The 22,929-nt window shown below is 40.0% G+C and overlaps 2 protein-coding genes across 3 annotated transcripts; one reads left to right on the top strand and one right to left on the bottom strand.

The window, feature by feature from the left end:
- Positions 1–11,377, top strand: fbln7 (fibulin 7). Its single transcript, XM_022743785.1, has 8 exons — positions 1–275; positions 1,558–1,720; positions 3,308–3,484; positions 5,874–5,999; positions 6,138–6,275; positions 6,876–7,013; positions 7,444–7,582; positions 9,388–11,377. Exons 1-8 carry the CDS (start codon positions 198–200, stop codon positions 9,758–9,760), a joined length of 1,332 nt encoding a protein of 443 aa, XP_022599506.1. The 5' UTR covers positions 1–197; the 3' UTR covers positions 9,761–11,377.
- Positions 11,378–13,680: 2,303 nt separating this feature from the next.
- tmem87b (transmembrane protein 87B) lies at positions 13,681–22,828 on the bottom strand. Of its 2 annotated transcripts, none has more exons than XM_022743904.1 (19): positions 22,632–22,828; positions 21,587–21,647; positions 21,411–21,502; positions 21,187–21,321; positions 21,045–21,098; positions 20,740–20,908; positions 20,388–20,449; positions 19,766–19,949; positions 19,569–19,668; positions 19,373–19,466; positions 18,902–18,973; positions 17,594–17,702; positions 17,365–17,423; positions 17,168–17,271; positions 16,985–17,058; positions 16,779–16,849; positions 16,533–16,585; positions 16,401–16,431; positions 13,681–15,699 (listed from the first exon to the last, which is right to left on the bottom strand). In XM_022743904.1, the coding sequence occupies exons 1-19, from the start codon at positions 22,779–22,781 to the stop codon at positions 15,658–15,660; spliced, it is 1,716 nt and encodes a 571-aa protein (XP_022599625.1). In that variant the 5' UTR covers positions 22,782–22,828; the 3' UTR covers positions 13,681–15,657. The 2 variants fall into 2 exon arrangements, with proteins under 2 accessions (XP_022599625.1, XP_022599626.1); XM_022743905.1 differs by lacking the exon at positions 18,902–18,973 and adding an exon at positions 18,608–18,679.
- Between the last annotated feature and the right edge of the window lie 101 nt (positions 22,829–22,929).

The raw sequence follows: 22,929 nt of genomic DNA, 5'->3' as shown, positions 1-22,929 counted from the left end.
CAGAGATAGGAGCGCATCTCTGTCTCAGACACCTGATGAGCATCATCCAAACTATTTAACTCTTTAACCTAATTTTACAAGCGATAACTGATTTAATCGAATCACCGAAAAAACAAAACAAACAAAAAAACAACAACAAGCCGACTAAATCTTGAAGAACATCACCAGGGGAAAGTATTATTACGGGACATTAAAGGATGGCACTGTCTTTTCGACGCAGGTGTTTGCTTTTGCTGTGTTTGACAGCTATCCAGAGTGGCCATGCTGCCGTCCAGGTAAGAGTAATTTACTTTACACTAGTTCATGTAAACAACTCACTTGTCCAATAAGATCTGCCGCCTGGAAAACTGAGTCAATAAAGTGTGTGACTATATCAAATCTTATTCTGGAAATATGCATACAGGCCTATTTGATGATAAGTAATTCATGATATCCTAATCTTGCATTTTAACTCCCAACAAGTAATAACATTGTTTTTTAATACTGGCTTCAATCCATTATGTGGAATTTTAAGTTTTGCAGGGTTTTGTGATCACAGTCTGCAATTTCCACTGGAGAAATGACTTCATACTTTTTGAATTTCAAAAAAAAGAAAATTCATTGTAGCATCTGGATTTGAATCCTCTCATGTCTTGTCAGCTGGTGGCATTTCCCCTTTGCCTGGGGCAGGTAAAAGGAGCAGAGAACTATCTAACTACTGCACAGGTCCAAACTAAGTGCACAATGTGAATTTTAATGTATTGAAATTAGTTGTTGTAGTACAAAGCCCTAAAAATGCCAGCGCAGGAATTTAAAGCATGCCGCACAGAGAAATTGTTCCAATGAGCATGTGATTAATAAACCCTCCTGAAAGGATTAGAGGCACTTTCTCTGAGGAACTTTGTAATGGCTTGACAAGCTTTCTCCCTCAAGTAACTGCTAGTGGCACCCATGCTGTTTTCAGTCTGCCCATTCAGGATTATCCAATGAGCATATGCCTTCCTACCACCATGCAAAATATACAGAGGAACAGCATTTTGGACTTAGGTCCCACTGACATCTGCCAGACAGCTTTTGTCCAGCTGTGTCTGCCACTGGAGTTGTGGTAGTAAGTGGAAAAGGGGTGAGGGAGAGAAGAAGAGAGATGGTAGGCCTTGAATATCTCAACTTGAGAGCAATGAGGTCTAATGGAAAACAGTGGAAAGCTGAAATCGTTTTAAGTAAAAGAAGTCATGATGAGTTACTGTATCATGCAGGCAAAATAAAAAAAAACCTGTCACTAATATGCTCTGTCAGTGTTACATAATGTATTTTAATATCAATGAAAACTCAATGAAAACCTTAACGACCATGTGCCTACGAATAAGATGGATTTAGTTTCAATGACATCATGCTCCACAGCTGCAAATTAATGTTTATTCATCGCTCATGTTTTACATTTTATGACCATTTAACTGAGAGAACATTTATTACTGTGCTTGTTTTTTCTTGTTGGAAAGTCATTGCATTTAGAAAGATTTCACTGGGACTCTTTTACAGCTCTTAATTCTGCTCATACTGCTCACGCTTTCTTCACAGACGTGCATGGATAAGCACCAGGTGGTTGGGGTGCTCCGTCAAATGGAGAAGTTTCTGAAAGGCCAGGAGATGCGATTTACCGAGGGTCTCAGGATCATGAAGTCAAAGCTGGCAGCGCTTCAGAACTCTGTCTCCAAGTTACCTCAAGCAGACCAGTCAGCTGGTGAGCAATAAACCGATAACAACAGTTGTCAAACTCATTTGTATTTGTCATCTTTACTAATGATAGTGGGAAAAGCACAGGTGTTTTCACTATACAGGGGTGTACATAATGTCACCATAATATTTCCTACATCATGTATGCATAAATTGATTTTAACACAGCAAAGCTGAAGCTCAGGTAAATAAATGAATATTATTTATAGAAGTTAGAAACTATTGTTTGTTTAAAGGATGTCAAAGAAGCATGTTTTTTTTCATATACTCTATATATTCTACCATAATCTATTTATTTGACCATTTGGCATAGATATTGTAAGTAGAAATATTTCTACATAAATCAACATACAGAATCAATATCTAGATTTGCTCCACACAGTAAAGTTGGATGTAAAACTATAAGTAGGGCATCATTTAATCTGTACTTTGGATTATTTTATGCATTTAGTTTCTTTTTACCATTTGTTTTTACCAAATGATTAGTCATTTAATTTGCAGTCCATGCTGTATAATGTTTCATACACATACTGAAGTTTTTGGTCAGTAATTCAGTGAAAGACGTTAAAGAAAGAAGTTGAAGACAATAAAAAAATTCCAAGTATTAAATTTACAACATTCTAGGAACACTCAATTGTTTGAAGCTTCAACAATTTTTTTTTGTGTCAACAAGTGACAATAAAGATCTTGTGTTAAGGGATTACAGATTCATCCAACAGCACGAGGCCATCTCAGTTACAGAGCTGGGTACTTGACTGGGGAAGTGGATTTGTGGAATTGTGTTGTTTGGCAGCAGACAGTCAGGCCAATTTGTTAGTGATGGACGAGTGCAGTCCATAACTCTGTGGAGAGTACTTGGCAAGACAGGAAGAAGCTGATATTTTACATTTGCAGCAATAAAGGGTCAATAAAATGAGTTGAATTAATGCACCACCTGCTTTAAGTGCTTATATCAGGATCAATTCCAATAGTATTTGGATTTAATTATTGTTATATTGATGTATTCTTTCCCTTTTTTCAAGTGATGTTCATACATATTGCACACACTGTTCTCTTGTGTAGCCTGACCCCATCCACAAGGCTGCAAAACATCTGACACAAAAATTGGTCAGAAAAAGGCACAATGAGACAGAATTGGCTGTTGTACTACAAACATGAGCTGGACATGATTGAGGTCTGGCAATGCGAGACTTATCTGAAATGTACTGTTTTCACTTGAGGTTGAAAGGGTAGGAAACATTTTCTCACAATCTTCCAAGTTGGAGGAAGCACAAACGTCTCATAAAAGTCAAAAATGTAATCCATTCACAATGTTATGTAATGTAATCACATTATATATTATACAAGCACTGAGCGTTCCAGAACATGCAACATGGTATAGCATTTGGCTGCTGATGTGATTCTGACTCAGTGGAATGGCCGGTCCTCTGCTGATTGACTGTAAATGAGGCATTTGAACCATTCTTTCCCATGAAGGCTCTCCACTGCCCAGTGACACGTGTATATCCCCAGGCAGAGAATGCCAGAGGATGTCAGGAGGCTTACTCCACATCTGACCAGCCTTCCTCTCGTGCTGTCTGTGTCTCTCCCACAGCTCCCACCACCTGCCCCTCCCTGGAAGCCCCAGCTCATGGAACCAAGTTTGGCTCAAAGTATTTTGTTGGACATGAGGTCCATTTCACTTGTTCCCAGGGCTACCATCTTGTCGGTTCTGCCACACGTGTTTGCCGGGACAATGGCACCTGGACTGGCATCAGTGCCATCTGTAAAGGTGAGTCTCACTGGGAGTTTACAGTTTATAGTTAACGTGCCTCAAATCCTCATTTCTGACCATGTGTGAGACAAGGTGAAATTTCATTTCAGCTACAATATGTTTTCATCACAGGATTAGGTGCTTTTCACCCCCAATATTTTCTCCACATACAAACACACATCCACTACCACCTATTGTAATGTATGTATGATTTGGTGGAATGTTTTGTGCCAGGGCTGCTATATCTGTGCATTATTCACTGCTGAGCAAAAATCCCCACACTCATTTAGGGCGAACTTGGCTCAGCAGTGTCTGAAAGCCAGGCAGAAAGGGACAGCAGCCCAGAAGCCAAACTGAGCTCCTCACACACATCCACACAGATAACATGCAGAGAAAAGAGCCATTCTTTGGAAGGGCTGGAGCTCCTCAGCATACTGAATGAAGCCCTCGTTAAAATGGCATTAAATGTCTCTGAACACAGAAAAACACCTGTACTGCATTCCACTGTGGGGTGCCTTCCCCTCCAGGTTTCTACTCCTCATGAACAGCAGTGGTTGGACTACTGTCCACCCCCTCCCCGTCCCCCCTCCTCTCTTGCTCATGTTTCCCCAGTTCTTTGACAGCAGTCCCACTGGACGGGGTTAGGTCCAGACATTATACCCACACCATGGTCTGATAGCACAGAAGTATGCTAAGCATGCAATTGATAGCCTCTTCAGCCTCTGCTGATGGCACTCTTCCAAAAATTCCAAGTGGCACACTCAGTCAAACATGTGCATACGTTTATTGACATTCATGGTTAAACCAACACGAGAAGGCTCGACTCTACACAGTATTATCCCTGTTCGTGTTGTTTTTCAGCCCAGCACAAGAGGTCTAAATTTAGTCATGCTTAAAAAGCAGCATTGACAGAGTCTGAAAACTTTAAAGTTAAAAAAAAGGTTTAAAAATAATTAGGAGATTGAAGTGGGTCTTTTCATGTTATGGCCCAGCGGTGGCCCCTGGGGCAAGCCAAATAAACATTAAAGGGATTGGTTGTCATCCAGCATACTATGGCTTCAGCGCTGGAGCTTAAAGAGCAGCAGAGGCCATCTGCACAACTCTTAGAGCTGGCTACAGAAGCAAAGATCATGAGGCATGATGTACTATTTATCCATTGGTTTCCTAATTTTCACAGAACTTGCTTTAGAGCTGCCAGGAGGTCACCCATCAGGGTCGTCTTACCTTCTGATGTTGTCAACACTTTGCAGTTTGTAGTATTTCTTTATTCAGTGAAAGTTTATTTTATACATATACCTATCATCTTGTCGGCCTCTTTTTTATTTATTATTATGTTTTATTTATTTTTAAGTCAACACACTTAACATTAGTGAGTGATTGAATGGATCTACACTTTACACCGTACATACAGTATGTATTCAGTAGCTACAAGTATCACAACATTTCCAACACTGCTGTGCTCTTACTCACAGTCAAAGGCATTTACAGCAATACTAATTTGCTCATGTTAAAGTGGAGACCATAAAAAGCTTGTAAAGAAGTATATATGAAGTTTGCATGAAAACAAGTAGAACTGCTGTAAACCTGAGAAATATTTATGGGAACTTTTTGAGAAGGTGTTGACAGCAACCTACTTCACACCTGTTTGTTTTGCTGAAAAGAAAAGCCTTTAAATCTTAAAAAAAACAAAGGATTTTATTATTTTTGTCTTATATGTTTTGCAAAGGTAGAAAGTTATGAGTAAAATGTAGCACAAGTCCATATAGACTAACAGCAACAACTTCGATTTTTAACTTTGAAGATGCAGATGGATTTTCTTGAATTACACTTTAATAATGATAGTCATTAGATTTCATGAATAGAACTGCTACTTTTCCGCAAATGGAATAAATAAAAGGGCATCGCTGACTTGCAGTTGACATACTGTGTCCATAATTACAGTACCAGTTTCTCATTCTGAAGTATCAGTTATCAAATTGGGTGGACTCTCATTCCCGCTCTATGGATGAATGGTAGACAGGAAAGACTTACAGAGGCTCTTTCATTTGTTTCTTCTGTATTTTTTTTACACACTCAGTCTTTTGCTTTTCAGTTAAACCTGAAGAAAATTCTCCTGTAGTTCTCTTTTCTTCATATTCTTTGAAAAGTGTTTCAAACAGATCTTTTTTCATTATGTTGTTTGATAAATAGAACTGCAGACATTTCTTCAGCCAGGTTTTTTTCATTTTCATCTCACAAATATGTTTTTCAGAAGGAAGTAGCTCTAATATGACTGGCTAAAATATATGTGTCAGTATGGTGATAAAATGAGTATATGGGGTTCAGATTAAAAATGACTGGAGATCGCTGAAGAAAGCTGCAAGTTTCTTGACAAGTTAAGATTATTCTCTCCAAATATCTCTCTCAGATATAAGCGAGTGTGCAAGTAATCCCTGCCAAAATGGAGGTACCTGTGTGGAAGGTGTTAACCAGTACAAATGCACCTGCCCCCAGAACTGGAGTGGTTCTCACTGTCAGCACCATACCCAGACAGGTCAGTACCACAAAAATGAATGCCTCAGACTCAAACTGAGATCTACCACTGTGAGTTTGTGTGTGTACAATGTGTTCTGCTCTGGGTCCAATAGTAGTTTTAACTTTCATACTTTCATATTTTCTTCCCCTAATGCAGCACCACCTGAGTGGAGTGTTATGAACGATCCAGCGTTCAGCCGGAGACCTCGCTGTGCCCAAGTGAACCGAGCCCAACACTGCAGCTGTGATGCAGGCTTTCACATGAGTGGCACCTCTGACAACAGTATTTGTCAGGGTGAGCTGTAATAAGGTGTTACTTAACTGATCCCTGTAGGGACGTTCTCCCCTTTTGCTGCTCCTCCTCACGGGGAGGCAGGGTCAGCTACAGAGCAGTTCCCCTCAAGCTGGCCGCCCTGCTCAACGACATCGCCGCAGGGCAAACAGCAGATGTTAGATCCTTGAATACCTGAATCTTTTACTCCTCCAGAGATTAATATGGTTTCAAATGGGTGTAATCTGTAGAACCAGTCTGTGACAAACAAAATAATCCTCTCGAGAGGTCACAAGCTGATTAGCATTCATTTAGGTCACAGTTCAGTTGTTTTTAAGATGTAATTGGTTGAGTAACATTTTGAAATGAGAGTTTTCATGCAGTTGCTCCAAATGTGTTTATGTCCAAGAAAGTGCAAAGTGCAAAACTGAGGGACTTAATACTGATGACGACAACATACCTTGGTTCCTGTTGTAAACTGATTGACATGTATGATTACCTATATCCCAAATACCTCCTCCCTCCAAGTCACTTCTTTCTGCACAATGCCTTGGCCTGGTCATGTGATGCATGGTTAAGACGCACATGTACTGTACATGCATTTCTTTTTCTGTTTCTTGACAGATGTAAATGAGTGTGAAGTGTACCGGCTGGACCAAGGAGGGAAGCTGTGTGTCCACGAGTGTGTGAATGTACCCGGATCGTACCACTGCTCTTGCCCCACCGGCTACAAGTTGCTCCCAGATGGGCGGAGCTGTGAGGGTGAGTGACAAGAAGCAACAGAGGACAAAGGCTCATTCACAGGGATCCTGGCCACAGATCTGGCTGGGTATGTAGCTCCAGAGAGGAATAGCCTACCTGTGATTTAGAAAAACGAGGAGCCTTTTAGCAGCAGAGTTTTTAGTTTCTGCAGGGGTGTCTGTTGGTCTTTGCAAACCTTGGTACCACTTTCATTAGCACCTCTGAAGCTTACAGTGCTTGCCAGTGGAATGAATGACCTCACCCTTTCCCAGCAGAAGGGATCTTTAGGACATGAGGCGTTTGTGGGAGACTAAACTAAAAAACCAAATAAACAATCACAGCACAGCACCCCCTGCTCAGACTGTGGTAACCAGGAAGCAGGGAGTCAGTCTGGCAAGTCTCTCTCTCCCCGCTTCTCATTCTTACATGCCTCTGCTGTTTTGTCTTCCAGATGTGGACGAATGTTTAAGCCAGCAGCACAACTGTAGCCGAGGGACAACTTGTATCAACACGGGTGGAGGCTTTCAGTGTGTAAACCCCGAGTGTCCCCGTTCTCATGGCAACATCAGCTACGTCAAGACATCTCCCTTGTAAGTGGATACAGCACAGGGTGACCTGTTTGTCTTCTTTATCATTTGTTCTGTCAGTGAATACATGCAGAAAAATATAAACCAGGACCACATCTTCCCTGTTTCAGCAGGAAATTGTCATCAACTTTCAAATGACCCTATGCATACTAAATCAGATTCAACTGTGAGATACTAATGGGCGTGGTGGTGAGAAAGATCTGTCATGGAAGAGGTGCATTTGAGCAAGGTGCTACAGCCTCAGGTTCTCCAGCTAAACCACTTTCATACAAGTGTGGACCTATTTTTGGTAGTTCTGACCATCATTGGTATAACATTTCATAGAAATAATATTGAAGTCACCATGGCAACTGCTGAGATCTAACAACGAAACAACACCACTAACAGCCAAGTTAACCAAACTTTTTTTTGGAGGAGGAATCGAAGGCGGCCACTGAAACCATAACTAAAACTGTTATAAACATCCATCACAGTTTCCCCACCAACCTCTTGGTTCAACTTTGACTGGCTGTACCTGCTGTAGTTGTGTGTTCCTGGTATTACAGTGCAATGAGGGACATTTTGGGTGCACTCACTTTCAGTTTTACTCTCAAAGAAAAGTGCTTTAGATAAAACCCTGTCTGCTCCAGTGTCTTGCCCAATCATTGTAGTGATGCCTCCATGTTCCCGGATCTTACTTTAGTCAATACAGTGTGACCATGACTAACAGAAATGATGACAATAAAAAAAAGAGTTGCGGTTATTGGTGTATTATGGTGATACAAATCTTTCCTGACAAAGAACGTGCATGCTCAGCAGAACTTGACTGAATTACGTCATTTTTTGTTCTTTAAAACCACTTAGAACGTCTGTGCAAAGGTTAGGAGACATTACAACTCCCATCTCACTGTTTGCCAGTCATCAGCAAGCTGCCTTATTTAAAAGTATGAAACAAAGCTCTGTCTGCTTCTAGTGAACCATCAATGTGGTGAAATACTACTCCACTGCCAGCAAAGGGCATGGATAAATGTTTAGGAAAAAAAACTTGCAACAAGGAAGAAAGAAGGAAATCGAGTAAGCCGTTAGCTATGTCCCAATTCTGTACTACATATGTGGAGCAGGTTCTGAATTTTTAGTTCATTCACAATGAAAAAGTGAGTGACTGAATGAAATATATTTACAGGTGTCAGTATGCATATTAAATCCTTGTGGTATGTCCCACAAAGCAGTGCTTAAAGGAAATAACTACTCATAGCTGCAAGAAATTAAAACAAATTGCAGATGATGGTGTGATGAAGGAAGATCTCAGCAAATAAAACTATTCAAAATTATATCTTCGGAAAAACAGTTCTCTGTCTTTCTAGTATGATTGGCAGTGGCAAAAAAAACTCCCAAAATCGAATTATATGTAAATTTGTATATACATTGGTACATTATGTATTCTTATACATTATGTATTATTATGCAGAGAGCTAGACAAGCCTAGTGTTAGTGAGATGAGAAGTAAGATGGGGACCTGCAGGGTTTATATGCAGGCAGAAATGTTGTCTACTCTCTTTCTTATTGTTGCAACAAGTTCTGCCCACAATAAAAAAAAGATTGACAGTCATGATTTAATACTTTAGAGAACTTGACCCTCAAATGTGCTGTGTGTATGTGTGTCATTTCTCTTTAGTCAAAAAGAAACCGTTTTGAACACTCTCACAGGGATAGATTAATTATGTAACCATTTCTCCATGACAACTGTTAAACACATGGAGAATGGAAACCATTTACCACTTTGTCCTGTAATGGCCCCGGCTTAAAATAGCTGCATTTCTGTCTTGCAGTCAGTGTGAGAGAAACCCCTGCCCCATGGACAGCCGTTCCTGCCACCAGGCTCCTAAGACCGTGTCCTTCCACTACCTGTCTCTGCCCTCCAAACTGCAGACTCCTGCCACGCTCTTCCGTATGGCGACTGCAGCAGCCCCCGGGCGCACCGGTCCAGACAGCCTGCGCTTCGGCATAGTGGGTGGAAACTCCCGAGGCATCTTTGTCATGCAGCGTTCAGACAGACAAACTGGCGAGCTAATACTGGTCCAGCAGCTGCGTGGACCACAGGAGATCAGCATTGATGTGGACATGTCTGAGTACAGCGACCGCACCTTCCAGGCCAAGCATGTGGCCAGGGTTCACGTTATGGTTTCACCTTACAACTTCTGAGAGCAAGGTTTGAAAGGAGGAAGACGAGAAACAGAAAGGTGAAGAGGAACAGGAAAGAGTGCGTAGTGGGCACTGATTTTACTGATACTGTTTCTTCATCCCCAATCAGAAATTCATTTGTCTGAGCAGGCAGTCGCAGGCCAACATTTGTTCAGTGGCCAAATTACCAAAAGAGAGAGAGAGTGACAGTATTTAAAGTGACAATAGACAACATTTCAACTGTTCAGCTATCAGCCTTGCTACTGTCCAAAACAAGTAAGAATTCCAATTTGATCTCAGTCCTATGATTAAGGCAGAGTAAAACATCCGGTTGCATTAATAAGTAGGCAGGTGTTGTTATTAATGAATTCAGTAGAAATAAGGCCAACTCAATGTCAGTTCTTTCCATAGTTGGACTGTCCATCAGGACTACTGGGACAAATCCTGGTGGGCCAGTGGACCTTAAAAAAAATCCATAAAGTTTTTAATGGCCCAGTCAGTCTCTTTACCGGCCTTCTGTCCAATCTCAGCGGATGAGTCCAGGGCTGAATTTCTGTCCCAATCTGACCATGGATCTCCCAATTAAGTGAATGTCCATCTGAGGTTCACTCCTGTTTTATCTTGGTTTCCATCTTTCTCCCTCTACGCCTCCTTTGCCTCCTCTTACAACGGGGCTTGTGTAGAGTTTCCACAGTTGCTCTGGTTCTTCCACAGTCCATTCCATTCCATTTCCACTACCCGAAGAAAGCTACCAATAGCTACTGGGTAAAACAAAAGCACTATCCTCTTACTTTTTTTGTTACGCAGTGGCAGACGCACTTTCTTGCTGTAAATCAAGTCTTCATTTTTCCACAAAATTTCATTCTCAGACAAAATTGCAATAGAGAAAGCAAAGCATATAGGAAAACAATCTAAATGCTGATGATGTCATTATTCTGTAGCTATTATATTGTGCAATCAACATCAACTTCATAATGATAAGTTAAAATAAAAAAAGTTGTATTTTCACTTTAACAGTTATGAATATAACAATATATAACAATATATGCCAAAACACATCACAGATGCTTCTTTAAGTAGTGTCAGTATGATCTATGACTGATGATGTTTGACTGAGTACGTCTCAATGCATGGAGACGAGCTAAACAAAGGGGAGGGATGGATAACTATTTTTGTCATTACTGTTGCTCTACGTTTGTATTTTTATGTCCATCATAGATCATGTCTGAGCAGCTCAGGGTCAGGCCCTGGGGCTGATGCACTGCCCTCGCTTTATTGATGATAAATCCCTGTAAGACATTAGTGCTCCTGTGGCTCTAATTTATTGGAAATATTGTTGCTGGTTTTTACATTGTAACATACTGTGCGCAACATGTTTATCTTCCATCATATACTGTATATTTGTTTTTTTTGTACTAGCTTGCTTTGTTTAAGGCACCAGTCATTATACTAAGGGAGTTTTTTTAAAACAGTAGATGCAGTTCTGTACCTGGGCATATTTCTTCTATTACTCATATTCTGTATGTTACCCAGAAATAGTCTCATTATACTCGAAATCATAGATGATTTGGCTAGCTTGCCAATGCACTACATAATTTATCTGGAATTTTAATTGTCTCTGCATAACTGAAATAAAGTCAGTCCAACATTTCAGTATTTGTTAGGACTACCTCACTTGATACTGAACAGTGTGTTCCTGTAAATGTTCCTGTGGCATTGCTTGTTCTCATTCTACATCCATTAAGAGTGAATTTTAATGAGCGAAATGCAAACCAACACAGTTGATAAATGAATGCTGGATTGCTATAAAAGGTTCCCTGAATGAATGGCTAAAAGGTTAGAGAGGAAGAATGTGTGCTTTATAATATTACCAAGTTCACAGGCAATACAAGTCAAAGTAGCATTTCCCACATGTCTTGGAAACAAAAGGAGTTTCACAGTATTTCTACTTGACTTGAATACAAGGAACTATTCGAAAACATATCTCAGTGTGTCTATGTGTTACAGAAAGAAGAGACTAATGTTCACCACATGTGTTCTCTTAACTTCCTTCACTCCTCTCCCGTCTCCATCCAGGGGTTTACATTGCAATAAAAGGGGCCAGAAGAGCTGGATGCTTTCAGGAGGGAGTGGATGGTGAGAATCAAAACACATGCCCTGACGGCACACATTGCTTTGAAAATGACAACATGCCTTAATGGCGGGCCTAATTTCCTTCAGTAACCAGACCAGAAGCACTCACATTGCATCCTTTGTTTCAGGCTTGTGCTCAGGCTGTTTGATGTTCACATGTTTCATCCATTCTCAGGCAGAAGGATATTGCCAGAGACAATTGGAGAGCACTGAGCTACATAACACAAGCCATTTGCTGGAGAGTAATGATAAAAATATACAGTGAGGGCCTTGAGGCAAAGCCAGTGTAGTGTGGTTTACACGCGTTTTATGTCGGAGTCATAGAAACACGATGACTAGACTCTCTCTGGTCTTCCTCTCTGTGCTCACTGTGACTTTAGTGCACCATCCACTGAGGCTGGACAGAATACGAGAAACACACATTCAGTCGGTACGCACAGTGCAGTAAATAACAGTACAATGAAGCTTATTATTTGTTCTTGAACCACCGCTCCCCTTTACCAGTGTAAAGTTTCCTGTGCCTTGTTAGCTGTCAGTGCTGAACTGCTGGTTGAAATGGGCACAAATACAGCTAAAGTCTGGTATTTAGCTGCAGGGCTACGGTGTGTGTTTGTCCTTCCCGTGTAGCTGGACTTTAAAGCTCCTGGTCACATGCCACCCACAAAAAGCACATGCACCTTTCCACAAAAAGGAGGAAACAATCTCCACATCAAGAATTCTTGAAATTCCAGAGGCAGTAAAAATGGTGAGCTACAGTACAGTTTCCTAAAACATCTCTTAACTTTGCCCCCGCAAGCACGAAAGCATAAATCATAGTCAAGTGAAACTACAGAAATATTTTTTATCTATGGATCTCCATCTGAACAGAAAAGAGACACGTGTGTTGCTGGTGGATTAGCCCTGAATGAAAGGCAGTGTGGAGGAATTTTGTTCTACTTTTCTAATGCTGGAGAGGGGAGAGGTCGTCTGTGGATCATCTTTCATGTGGGATAAATGTTTGAAGGAAGTCCAGAAATATGTGAGAGTAATAGAAAAGCAGAATGAAGGTCCCTTTGCTTTGGTCTCTGACTTTGAAGTGGCCTATAATCTCCCATTACAGGCCATAATAATGACATATTTATGTTTGATGCCAAAAACATACTATTTGATGCAGTCTCATTAGAAGACAAGAAAACAGTTGTGAAAAAGTAATAAATTAGTGTAGCAGGTTGCTCAGATGTAAAACTGTCAAAGAGGAAGCCTCTCTGACCCAGGTTCTCCACAGCTTTTATCAAGAAGAACGTTTTACTGTTTGTCTGCACAAAGAGATTGTGTTGGTTTTATTTGTGAAGTCAGTGTATGGCCCCTGTTGTTTGAGCTTTTAAACCAGGTACTGTAGCAGAGGAACAGCTCATTTCAAAGTCTGTCTTCTTAAATGGAGAAGGGTACAAATTCTGAAACCGGTGTTTGAGTACCTGGTTTAAAGTTAATTTAAAGGTTAAACCAGTATGGCCTTCACAAAACATGTAATGTTGTCATGACAAATAGGTTGGTTTGTTTGTGGAGTGTATGTTGTTTCAGTCTTCTTAGTCACAAGGGTATAAGGAGCCAATGGCTTGAGGAAAAAAAAATAATCAGTGTTTATATTTACAGCAACTGGGCTTCATTCAAATGTTCCTCTCAGCCTTTCAGCCTCTGCATTTCATTATCATGTTATCATTCATCCTAATTTCCCTCACAATAGCCCATTCATGCCACAGTTTCTTCTGTTTTCCTCTTGAATCTGATATTCTTGAGACAGCTTTAAGAACAGATTTTTAACTCCGTAGTAAAATATGTGTTTTTATTGCCAAATTAACACTGAAAATCATAGATCAGGAAACAAACATTCTCTTGTGTTCTTTTCATATTTAATCTGAGTGTACACACTTCCTGAGAAGGAAGAGAGAAAGAAAACAGCTGGTATGAAAAGTTTAAGCCCAGTTCCTCATGACACTCGTTAAAAAAAAACAAAAAAACAGTCGAGTCATATTATCCAGACACCTCTGCACCTGTGGAATTATGAAATAACAAGGAATGAGCCACGACCCATCTGTACAAATAATCAAGGTCCACTGCAGGTGTCTGCAGTTTTATATAACAGAAGGACAGCTTGCCATCATAAGCACAATTATTCCATGTTTCCAACCAAAAAAAACAAAACAAAAAACAGAACAGTGACGTTATAAACCCATTCAGATGATCAGCTTGTGCTTGTGCTAACCACATAACTTATCTAGTGCGTCATATTATGGGATGGCTTAGACAGACAAGAATACAAATCCCGCTGTTACATTTACTCAAGAGAACAAACATGAAGATGACGACAGTGTTTTGACTCCAAAACTACACCGACAAAAACACCATGCCATCCATTTTCAGAAATGCACATAAAAAATAAACATATTAAGACTTCTCTGAAAGATGAATGTTACTAAGGTGTCTGTGAAACAAACACAAACACTGCAAAGAAACACGACGCAAGCTGCAGTTTTGCCATTTTGCCTAATACATCGAAAGATTGTTCAGGATCCAAGTCATTAAAAAAATGGAAGCACACATGTAAACACACTTATAGAGTAAACGTGGATGAACACACACTTTAACAACTTATAAGTACACTTGAAACACAAATAAATAATGACAATTTCCATACTCCAACTCCATATCAACATACATACAGTATATTGCTCCTTATTTCAGAGGACACAAACTCTGGGCCACCCACACACATACAGTAGATTTAAAACACGACTGCAAACCCCAGCTCTACACTACTGAACCCAGTAACACTTCAAATTACACATATCACTTGTTGACGCACCATTCCTCTCACCATCACTCACACATCAATAATGAGGATGCTGGGTAGTTTCAATCCGAGACATGAACAACACTTTTATACATGTTACTCTCAGTTTCCTGAACAGATTAGGCCTCATACAAAAACTACATGTAGGCACAGCTTTGATCTTCAAAGTGCATATGAGCAAATCCTATTCAAAGTTACAATATTTGAATTTTTCTCCGATTTGAAATGCTGGCAACAACGAAAAAGTGTGCATGGTCTCATGAAAAATACAGAACGTTTAGTGAATACCTTAACTTTTGCAAACTTGACAATTATATATTTATATATATAAAAAAAGATCCTGCTTGAAATTAATCAAACACACGGAAGTCAAACTCTCTGTTTCTCTTCTGGCTGAAAAATAGCTTAGATAAATCATTCTTACTCACTTGCTTGACATTAACCGAGAAAAAAAAAGCCTTTTAATGATTTTTCTCCACCATAAATAAGCATCTAATTTTAGTACAACCAATACCCTCAAAAAGACACATAATGTATATTTGAAAGTATGTTCATGCATGAGGCCCACTGTTCCTAATTCTCTGATAAAATAAATTCACATCGACATAACAGAAATAAATACAGCACTTAATATAAAATGAAACATTCTCTTTGGAAAGAAAGGCTCAAAACTGATCATATCAGGGAAAAGGTGAACCAGTTGGTCGGTGAAAAGACAGTCTTACTCTGGCAGAGTTCTGTGTTCTTGAAAAGTTGAGGAAATGAGCAGAGGTCCTCCTAAATTGTGACCTGCACCACCCTGCGAAGCAGCAGCCATTGAGAAGGATCCCCTGAAAAACTTAATGGCACTCCACCACCATCCGACTGGAAATCCTGGAGGAAACCCAGCTGCAGAGTCAGGGGACAGCTGCTGTGTTCTCCCTCCATGTCAGCTCAAGGCTAGAAGTGTTTTGCCTCACTCTAGCTTAGACATCTCATACTTTGTTGTCATGATTTCCTGGGAAATAATATGCAAATATAAGCTATACATTTTATATTTTTGCACAGGCAATCAAGTTTTCACTCTCAGACAGAAATCCTGTTACTATTTAGACTTTGGAGGACGCGATACAACGATGCACAGCCCTGTCCCCCCCTTAGATATGCCTGGTCAAACTTTTCATTCTCGCACAGCACTTTGTAATATTTGAAACAACTGGTCATTAATTTCACAAAGAGATGGTCAAAGCAGGCAGTGATTTTATCACTACAGCTTGCAAGTCGACTGAAAGCGCTGTCTCTGGCTGACTTTAACAGACTTACTTTAAAGGGATAATCTTGTAAACGTTGTCTTAAATGCATTTTATGGCTACATACATGATGCAATGCCAAAAGACTTGGCATGCTCACCAGCTGATATACAGAAATAAAGAAAATACTTTTTTTCTTGTATTGCAGTGTAGAGATAGTATGAAAGGAAAAAACTCAAGAAAATTCCCCATGGGTTGTGTCCCTACGTCCTGAGGTCAGTCTCCATATTGCCACTAATACAGCAATCAGATTAATCCCAAACACCATCAAACAAGGCTTTCTGTCTTGCTGTTTTTGAACAATGTTACTCACCTCCACATATCTAGACTTTAACTTTCTCTAGTTAAAGAAGTAAGATGTTGCGTGTGAATCACGTTTTGTACATTAAAAAAATACTGTAATCCGTACCTCATCTGAGTCGAGCAGGACTGGTAGAGCTCTGCAGTGACAAACAGGACCAAAGACAGACTGTTAGAATCACACATGCCTTGTGAAAACACCATGCTGAATTAATAAAGATAACCATGATATGATGCTTACACATCAGTAAGAGAGCTAGGAATGTTATCCTCCACCCACTTCAAGTCTTCATCCTGGACAAGTAGAAACGGAGGATGAAAAAAGTAAATACTGCCATCTGCTGAAACACGGGACTCTTGAACAGTTGCATTTCTTCAACTTAGACAGATCCTCTCATCATAAATGCTAACAGTTTAATACACCACATCAAATTAAACTCATCGGCACAGAACTATTACACATCAAGTGTGAAGTTGTGTTACTTACTGGGTTTGTTTCTGCAGGCTTCACTATGCCATTTGTCTCATTTTTAGTTGCTCTCAACTTAATGCCATCAGCTGTGAATTAAAATTAAAATGCATTTAATAAATACATTTCAAATTTAATAAAAACACAGGAAAGAAAAAGAGAAATAAATATAGTAAGACTTTAAGACACTGAGTGAAAGTAACACTTCTATGATGTTACCGTACCAATGTTTGAAGCGGCGATGAACTCCTCGATCTCCTCATCGTCAGAGTCATCGATCAGAGGTGTGAAAGCATACCTGTGGACATTCAATTAAGTGATTAATAATAAATTACCAGGAGGGAAAAGATGAAAGCGCCCAATTCAGTTTACGCAATTGAACTTAACAGCCCTAATGTACTTCTTGCCTTTGGTTGTTTGCAGACGGTCTCCACAAAAACATTATGACGAGCAGAATGATGGAGAACAAGAACCTCCAGAAAGCGTCTTCCACCCACAGCTCAATCCAATCCTTTACTCAAAAACAGGTTCTATTATCAACAAAACACAAACCTAAAATTCTATTTTTTTTCTTTTTATGATGAACATGCCAAACCATACTCACAGATTGGCAATCTGCTAGCCGAAATTTCTTTGCTGTCCAACCCATGAAAATGATAGAAGCTGAGGGAAGAAAAGGGCAAAGTGAGATACACAGTTTAAGATACAACTCTGGAGATGGTCTGCTGTATATGTGTGTTCTTACATGTTTTATATGGATGAAAATAAAATAACTAGAAATTCTGAGCTCTAGCAGAGAGTGTAGTACATTCCATTATAATCGTACCACTTACCAATCACAGCAAATATGAGTGTGTTTGTAAAGTGCCTGTAGAGAGACAACTTGACAGGGTTTCTCCTCAGCTTCAGAGTCTTGATGGTTTGTGCCAAACTGACAAAGATGTTAGTGGCAGTCAAGGTAAACATATGGCAGACATTACACAGACACCATATGACATTATGACCTCTATGTGTGAATATATACTGTAGATCCGTGCTTTATATTTCTTTCCACTCATACACATTTATACATTAAAATTATTAGGTACATCTGCCTGTTTATGTGGTTGTGGATGTGGTTGAAATAACCAATCCTGTAAAATGTGGCCCTCTGGTGACTCAGCTTTGTAACAGTCTTCACAATGAGGTGGAACCAGATATTAACGGCATAAATATTATGCTATCCAGACTACAGTGTCTAGGTGTACCTAAATATGCGGACAAATTAAATATATGTATATGTTTTGATCTTGCATGTATTTTTTTATTTGATTTTATTGGCTAATTCATAGTAACAATTTCCCAATTGTTGTTTCAGAAAATGTAGAGTATTAAAATGTAAATGACATTTATCATAATAGAGCATTTCATCCATCCACCCGAGCAGCACCATTATCTATGTAATCTTTAAACAGGACCACCTGTAAAAGCTGGTGGTCGGACATGCAAATCAGTCACTGTTGCCCACTCAGGCCAAGACAGTCCATTAATGGCAACGAAAATGTCATTGATTGTGCAAGAAAATAAACAGTGATTATGGGGAATTTCAAGAGCAGTTCAATCACCCACCAGAAAAAAATAGTTGTTACAAATTTCAGTAGAAGATGTATGATTAACGTGTTTCTTCAGAGATGCAGCACATCATTCTGCAAACTTGTACTTGAAGTGGTCTTTCACTGCTAATTATCTGGGAAAGGAATGAGACAGCTGCAGATCAAACTATCTTGGTCTAATTTGGGCTAATGTAAAGGAGAGGAGGAGCAGAGGGGAACCACACAGGGAAAGGTTGTGGGTGCACAAAAGGATATCCACCAGCATAGAGAGGAATCAAGCAGAGCCAGGGGAATGTTGGCCAGCAGGGCCAAATCAGAGTCTTTCGCCTGGAATGGAGGACAGAGCAGGACCAGAGGACACAAGGAAAGAGGTGAAAAAAAAAAATCACAGATAGGATGGGAGATTAAAAAAAAGGAAGCAGAGAAAGCAAAATATAGAACCATTCACCAGTGCAAAGAGGAAAATAACCAATCATCCCACCCGGAAGACAAGAATACTTGAGATTACTTGATTAATTAACATCCACTTCATACACACTGGAAGGATATGAACCAGATGGCACAGGAGTCACACACTGCCAGCACAATTTCTGTAATGAGAGCGGGGCCATTGTCTCGCCCCTTTTTAGGCCAGCAGCAAATAAAGACAATAAGACAATTTGTGAAGTTAGTTTTACTTCAAAACAAATTCTGACAACAAACGACAGAGCTGTAGTACTGCTAATTCTAATTCTTTTTTTTAAAAATCAAACAGTGATGACACAATGAGACAACTCAGTGATCATCAGAAACTTAATCAAGTTCAGTTCTGATCATCGAATAGTCGTTTGTAATTTGTCAACTAGCACAAGCTGGTTACAGCTTCTCTGATTTGAGGATGTGTTTGCTTTCCTTTGATTCAAACTGTTGTTATTAAATATCTTTGGGTTTCTGACTGTTTGTCAGATTATATAAGCAATTTGAATGTTTAACTTCTGATGGGAATTTTTTTGTTGCTGACATTTTGCATACATTACTCACCCCAGTAATCCTCAGGACACCTTCAATGCTAGCAAAGGAAAAGTAGAGGATGCCGAGCCCCACGACTCTGTGCATCACTGTCCCCAGTCGAGGCCTAAAACGAATGAGAGAGAGAGAAAAAAAAAAGTTTGTTGCCTGATTTTCAATAAACAATCAGAATGTACGTATCTCTGTGTACAGATGTATGCTGACATACTTTACAATGCCGTAGCCAAGACTGACGATGATGACAAGCAATCGAGCCAAAGTCCTCTTAAGGGCAGAGACCAGCTCGGCAAAGATCAGTAAGCCTGAAGCTGAAGGCAACGGTAACGGTGAAAAGAAAAAGAATTTTAAAACCAGACATCTTACTATCTCACATTAAAATGGTAAAAATATTTTTGCGATGCTCACAAGCAGAGCCGACAGCATTGGTGTTTTCATATTCAGCGCAGAAGACGGCCTTCTCCACCATCCCGAGAAATATGACCCCTGCTATCCAGAACTGGATCCGCAGCAGATCCTTCCAGTAGCAGGCTGCCCAGGCAAACCACAGCAGGGCGTACAGGATGTACATTATGCACATCACCATGTAGAACTACAAACACACAGTGAGGGGATTAGTCTAAAAACACATATGGGAGCAGTTGGTCTTCATTAGCTAAATTCCACAAAAATGAACAGTTCATCCAAAAAGATCCTCACAGTAGCGACTATTCATTCAGCTTCAGTGAGATTTGGTAAGGTTCGGCTCTGTCAGCTGAAGCTTGCTTCAATAGAGTGAGGCTCAAAGGTTGTATATATTACTGTCTCTTTAAAGCAGTTGACAAATCTTTTGATGACTTTGTATTGTTGAAAGTACTGTAAATAACCAGTTCATTTATACCATGCATTACATAAACAGTAAAATACAATCCTCCTTTAGAGCCAGGAAAGAATCATGGACATTTAATATCAATGTACATATATTTTACAAATGGGTAATTAATGTTTTGACATAAATCACAAAAATTAATTCCTCGCATCATGTACTTACAATCATGAGAGGCCATTCTGTGATAGAAATGTAACCATGGCTGCCTTTCATCACCACATTGACTGGAAAAACAAAACCCCGACATTAAACAAATGAAGTCTGAAAGTGATTACTAACACATTAAGAATTTTGTTTGTGGTCGTGACATGTTCTGCAATCTGACTCTTCACTGCTGACTGCAAAACAGTCCAGCTTCTGATTAGGGAATTCATTTCTGCATTTTCAGTCAAACCATGCTTTCAACTGAATTCCATGGGAAGTAAAATAATACAGGGTGATAATGTTCCTCTATACCAATCACGCAGTATATAAGTTGCAATGATGTGGTTACCTCTGCAAAAAAAAATCTCACCTGTTAAATTCCAGTTGGCATCCTGTTTACTGGACACAATCTTAACAACCAGCAGATAAGGCCCGTCCTTCCATGTGGTGGCTATGATGTTGTCTTTGATATTTACACTGCCGTTCTTCAAGGTGCTGCTGTCATATTCCTCAGTAAGCCACCTGGTGTCATTTTCATCCTGCAGTGTTACAAAAATAACACAGCGTTCGTCACTTTTTAAAAAAATATTTCAATACTATGTATGAGGAAACAACACGCTAAACAAAACACATTTCATTACATCATAAAATCAAAGAGCATTTATGTTTTCTTACTAGAACTCTGCCCTCCACTGGTGGAGTGACTGGACGTGGATCTGCCTTGGCTTTCTGGAAAAACATGGCTGTTACTGGATGCTATAATGCAGAAAATAAATAATAAATAATAGACAATAAAAGCATTTTGTAACAAACATACTTTGAGCATTGGAAAAGAGCGCAGTCCGTTGTTACATGTCATGGGACTGGGTTTGTGTTCAATGTACTCTCCTTGTCCGAGGGGATTTGGATCCAGGCTCTCCCCACGACTCAGGGCTGTTCTCTCATACATTTCCTACAGACAGTTACATGTAAGCATTCATAAACAATTAAGTCTAGACAGACAGACTGTCTGATAGTGTGACATTAAGCTTCTGTACTTACTTCAATATTGTTGAATTCATTGTGACAGGGGTTGTATTTTAAATACCAGTGAATAGTGAAGGTCACCTCCTCAGGACAGCCAAAAGACACAACTGCAAGATTGAGATGCAAGTGAGGATAAACACAAGGGACAAAAAATTCTATGATAGGCCATGAGCACATTTCCCATGCCTTACCTTCCAATTCAATGTCAGTGTCTTTATACATGGATTTCTTTAACAGCAGTGGCCTTGATGTCTGCAGAGTGGTAAACAAAGTTTGTGAGCTGGAGTGCAACCAATGATGATTTTTTCTTATCAAACAAGATATGAGTAGATTGGTGAACTGATTAATCGGTTAGATGGGATAGGTGGTCAGTGGTTAGTACTGTCTGGGGTTCAAACTCAATCAGGCTGGGCTCTTTCTGTGCTTGTGTGGAGGGAAAAAGATATGTGGATTAGGTGAAGTGGAAACTTTAATACTGTGAACAGGTATGAGTGTGTATGTGTGTCTGTCTGTATGAGTTCAATGACAGACTAATGACTTCTTTGGGTTGCACCCTGACTGTCAGCACACCTAATACTGCAACTAGATGGAAACTGAAACTTCTTATCACTTAAATTATTGATCAAGGCCTTCCAGTTCTCCTTGGACTGAGTCTATGATCTGTGTCTTAATACAGGTGAACAAGAGGAACGATCTTACTAAACAGGAGTGCGTAATTTGACTGTAGATCAACTTTCAAGGTGTGTTTTCATGTCTAGTACAACAATGTTGTGATGCAAGTTTGTGATCGAAGACACAAGCATGTAGATTAAGAAAACCTGAACACAGAGTTCAAACAGGGATGTGGATTCTCAAGTGTTAGTCGACAGATGGCCGTATTAGGGTTTCTCTCGAGAACTCAGCTAAATAGCAGAAACCCTTTGGACAGCTGTCTTAACTTCAGCTGAAGCCGACTAGTTAGCCGACAGCTAACCTTCAAGTGCTCATCAGCTTTTCTTCTCAGGGCTGACTGCTAATTAGCTAGCTTAGCAACATATTTTTACTGTTTCTGTTTGGCACACTTTATCAAAGTCTATCGGGGATATAACGTCGCAGTCAAGAGTGGATAACACGATTCTATTCATGTAGGGGAGGTTATACGACTGCAACCTTTCTCACAGCTGCTAGCGAGCTAGCATAACAAGGCTGATGTAGCTGACGTTAGCTACCCGGTACTGTAGTTAATCAGATACTCACATTTACAACTGTGATTCTCCACAGTCCTGTCTCTGGAGCTGCAACAACCGCATTTATGGTACCGAGTAAAAATACAAGAAGGACTCCCCATGGACAGAAAACTCCTCTGGTCGGACAGCTCCACGTCCTCATCCTTACTGCAGCAGCCATGTTCGTAGTGAGATCGGACACTTCCCTGCAGGAGGCGCCGTGAACGCAACAGCTGGAGGAGGAGCCTCAGTCAAGACTGTACCTGTGGTGTCACCTGCTGTCCCAGCAGTGTCAGACTGCTCTCTGAACAATGTCTTAATCTGACATG

Source organism: Seriola dumerili, unplaced genomic scaffold (assembly GCF_002260705.1).
Source record: "Seriola dumerili isolate Sdu_G_001 unplaced genomic scaffold, Sdu_1.0 BDQW01000073.1, whole genome shotgun sequence".
NCBI lineage: Eukaryota > Metazoa > Chordata > Actinopteri > Carangiformes > Carangidae > Seriola > Seriola dumerili.
This window is presented reverse-complemented; position numbering and strand designations above follow the sequence as displayed.

What these genes read in the sequence shown, in the direction of transcription:
- fbln7 (XM_022743785.1), top strand. Translation starts at nt 198, where the DNA reads ATGGCACTGTCTTTTCGACGCAGGTGTTTGCTTTTGCTGTGTTTGACA. An exon ending in TCAAGCAGACCAGTCAGCTG is followed by an intron (nt 1,721 to 3,307) that starts GTGAGCAATAAA and finishes TCTCTCCCACAG; the next exon opens with CTCCCACCACCTGCCCCTCC. An exon ending in AGATGGGCGGAGCTGTGAGG is followed by an intron (nt 7,014 to 7,443) that starts GTGAGTGACAAG and finishes TTTGTCTTCCAG; the next exon opens with ATGTGGACGAATGTTTAAGC.
- tmem87b (XM_022743904.1), bottom strand. Translation starts at nt 22,781, where the DNA reads ATGGCTGCTGCAGTAAGGATGAGGACGTGGAGCTGTCCGACCAGAGGA. An exon ending in GCTCTTTTCCAATGCTCAAA is followed by an intron (nt 21,099 to 21,186) that starts GTATGTTTGTTA and finishes ATGTTTTTCCAG; the next exon opens with AAAGCCAAGGCAGATCCACG. An exon ending in CTTGGCTACGGCATTGTAAA is followed by an intron (nt 19,467 to 19,568) that starts GTATGTCAGCAT and finishes CATTCGTTTTAG; the next exon opens with GCCTCGACTGGGGACAGTGA.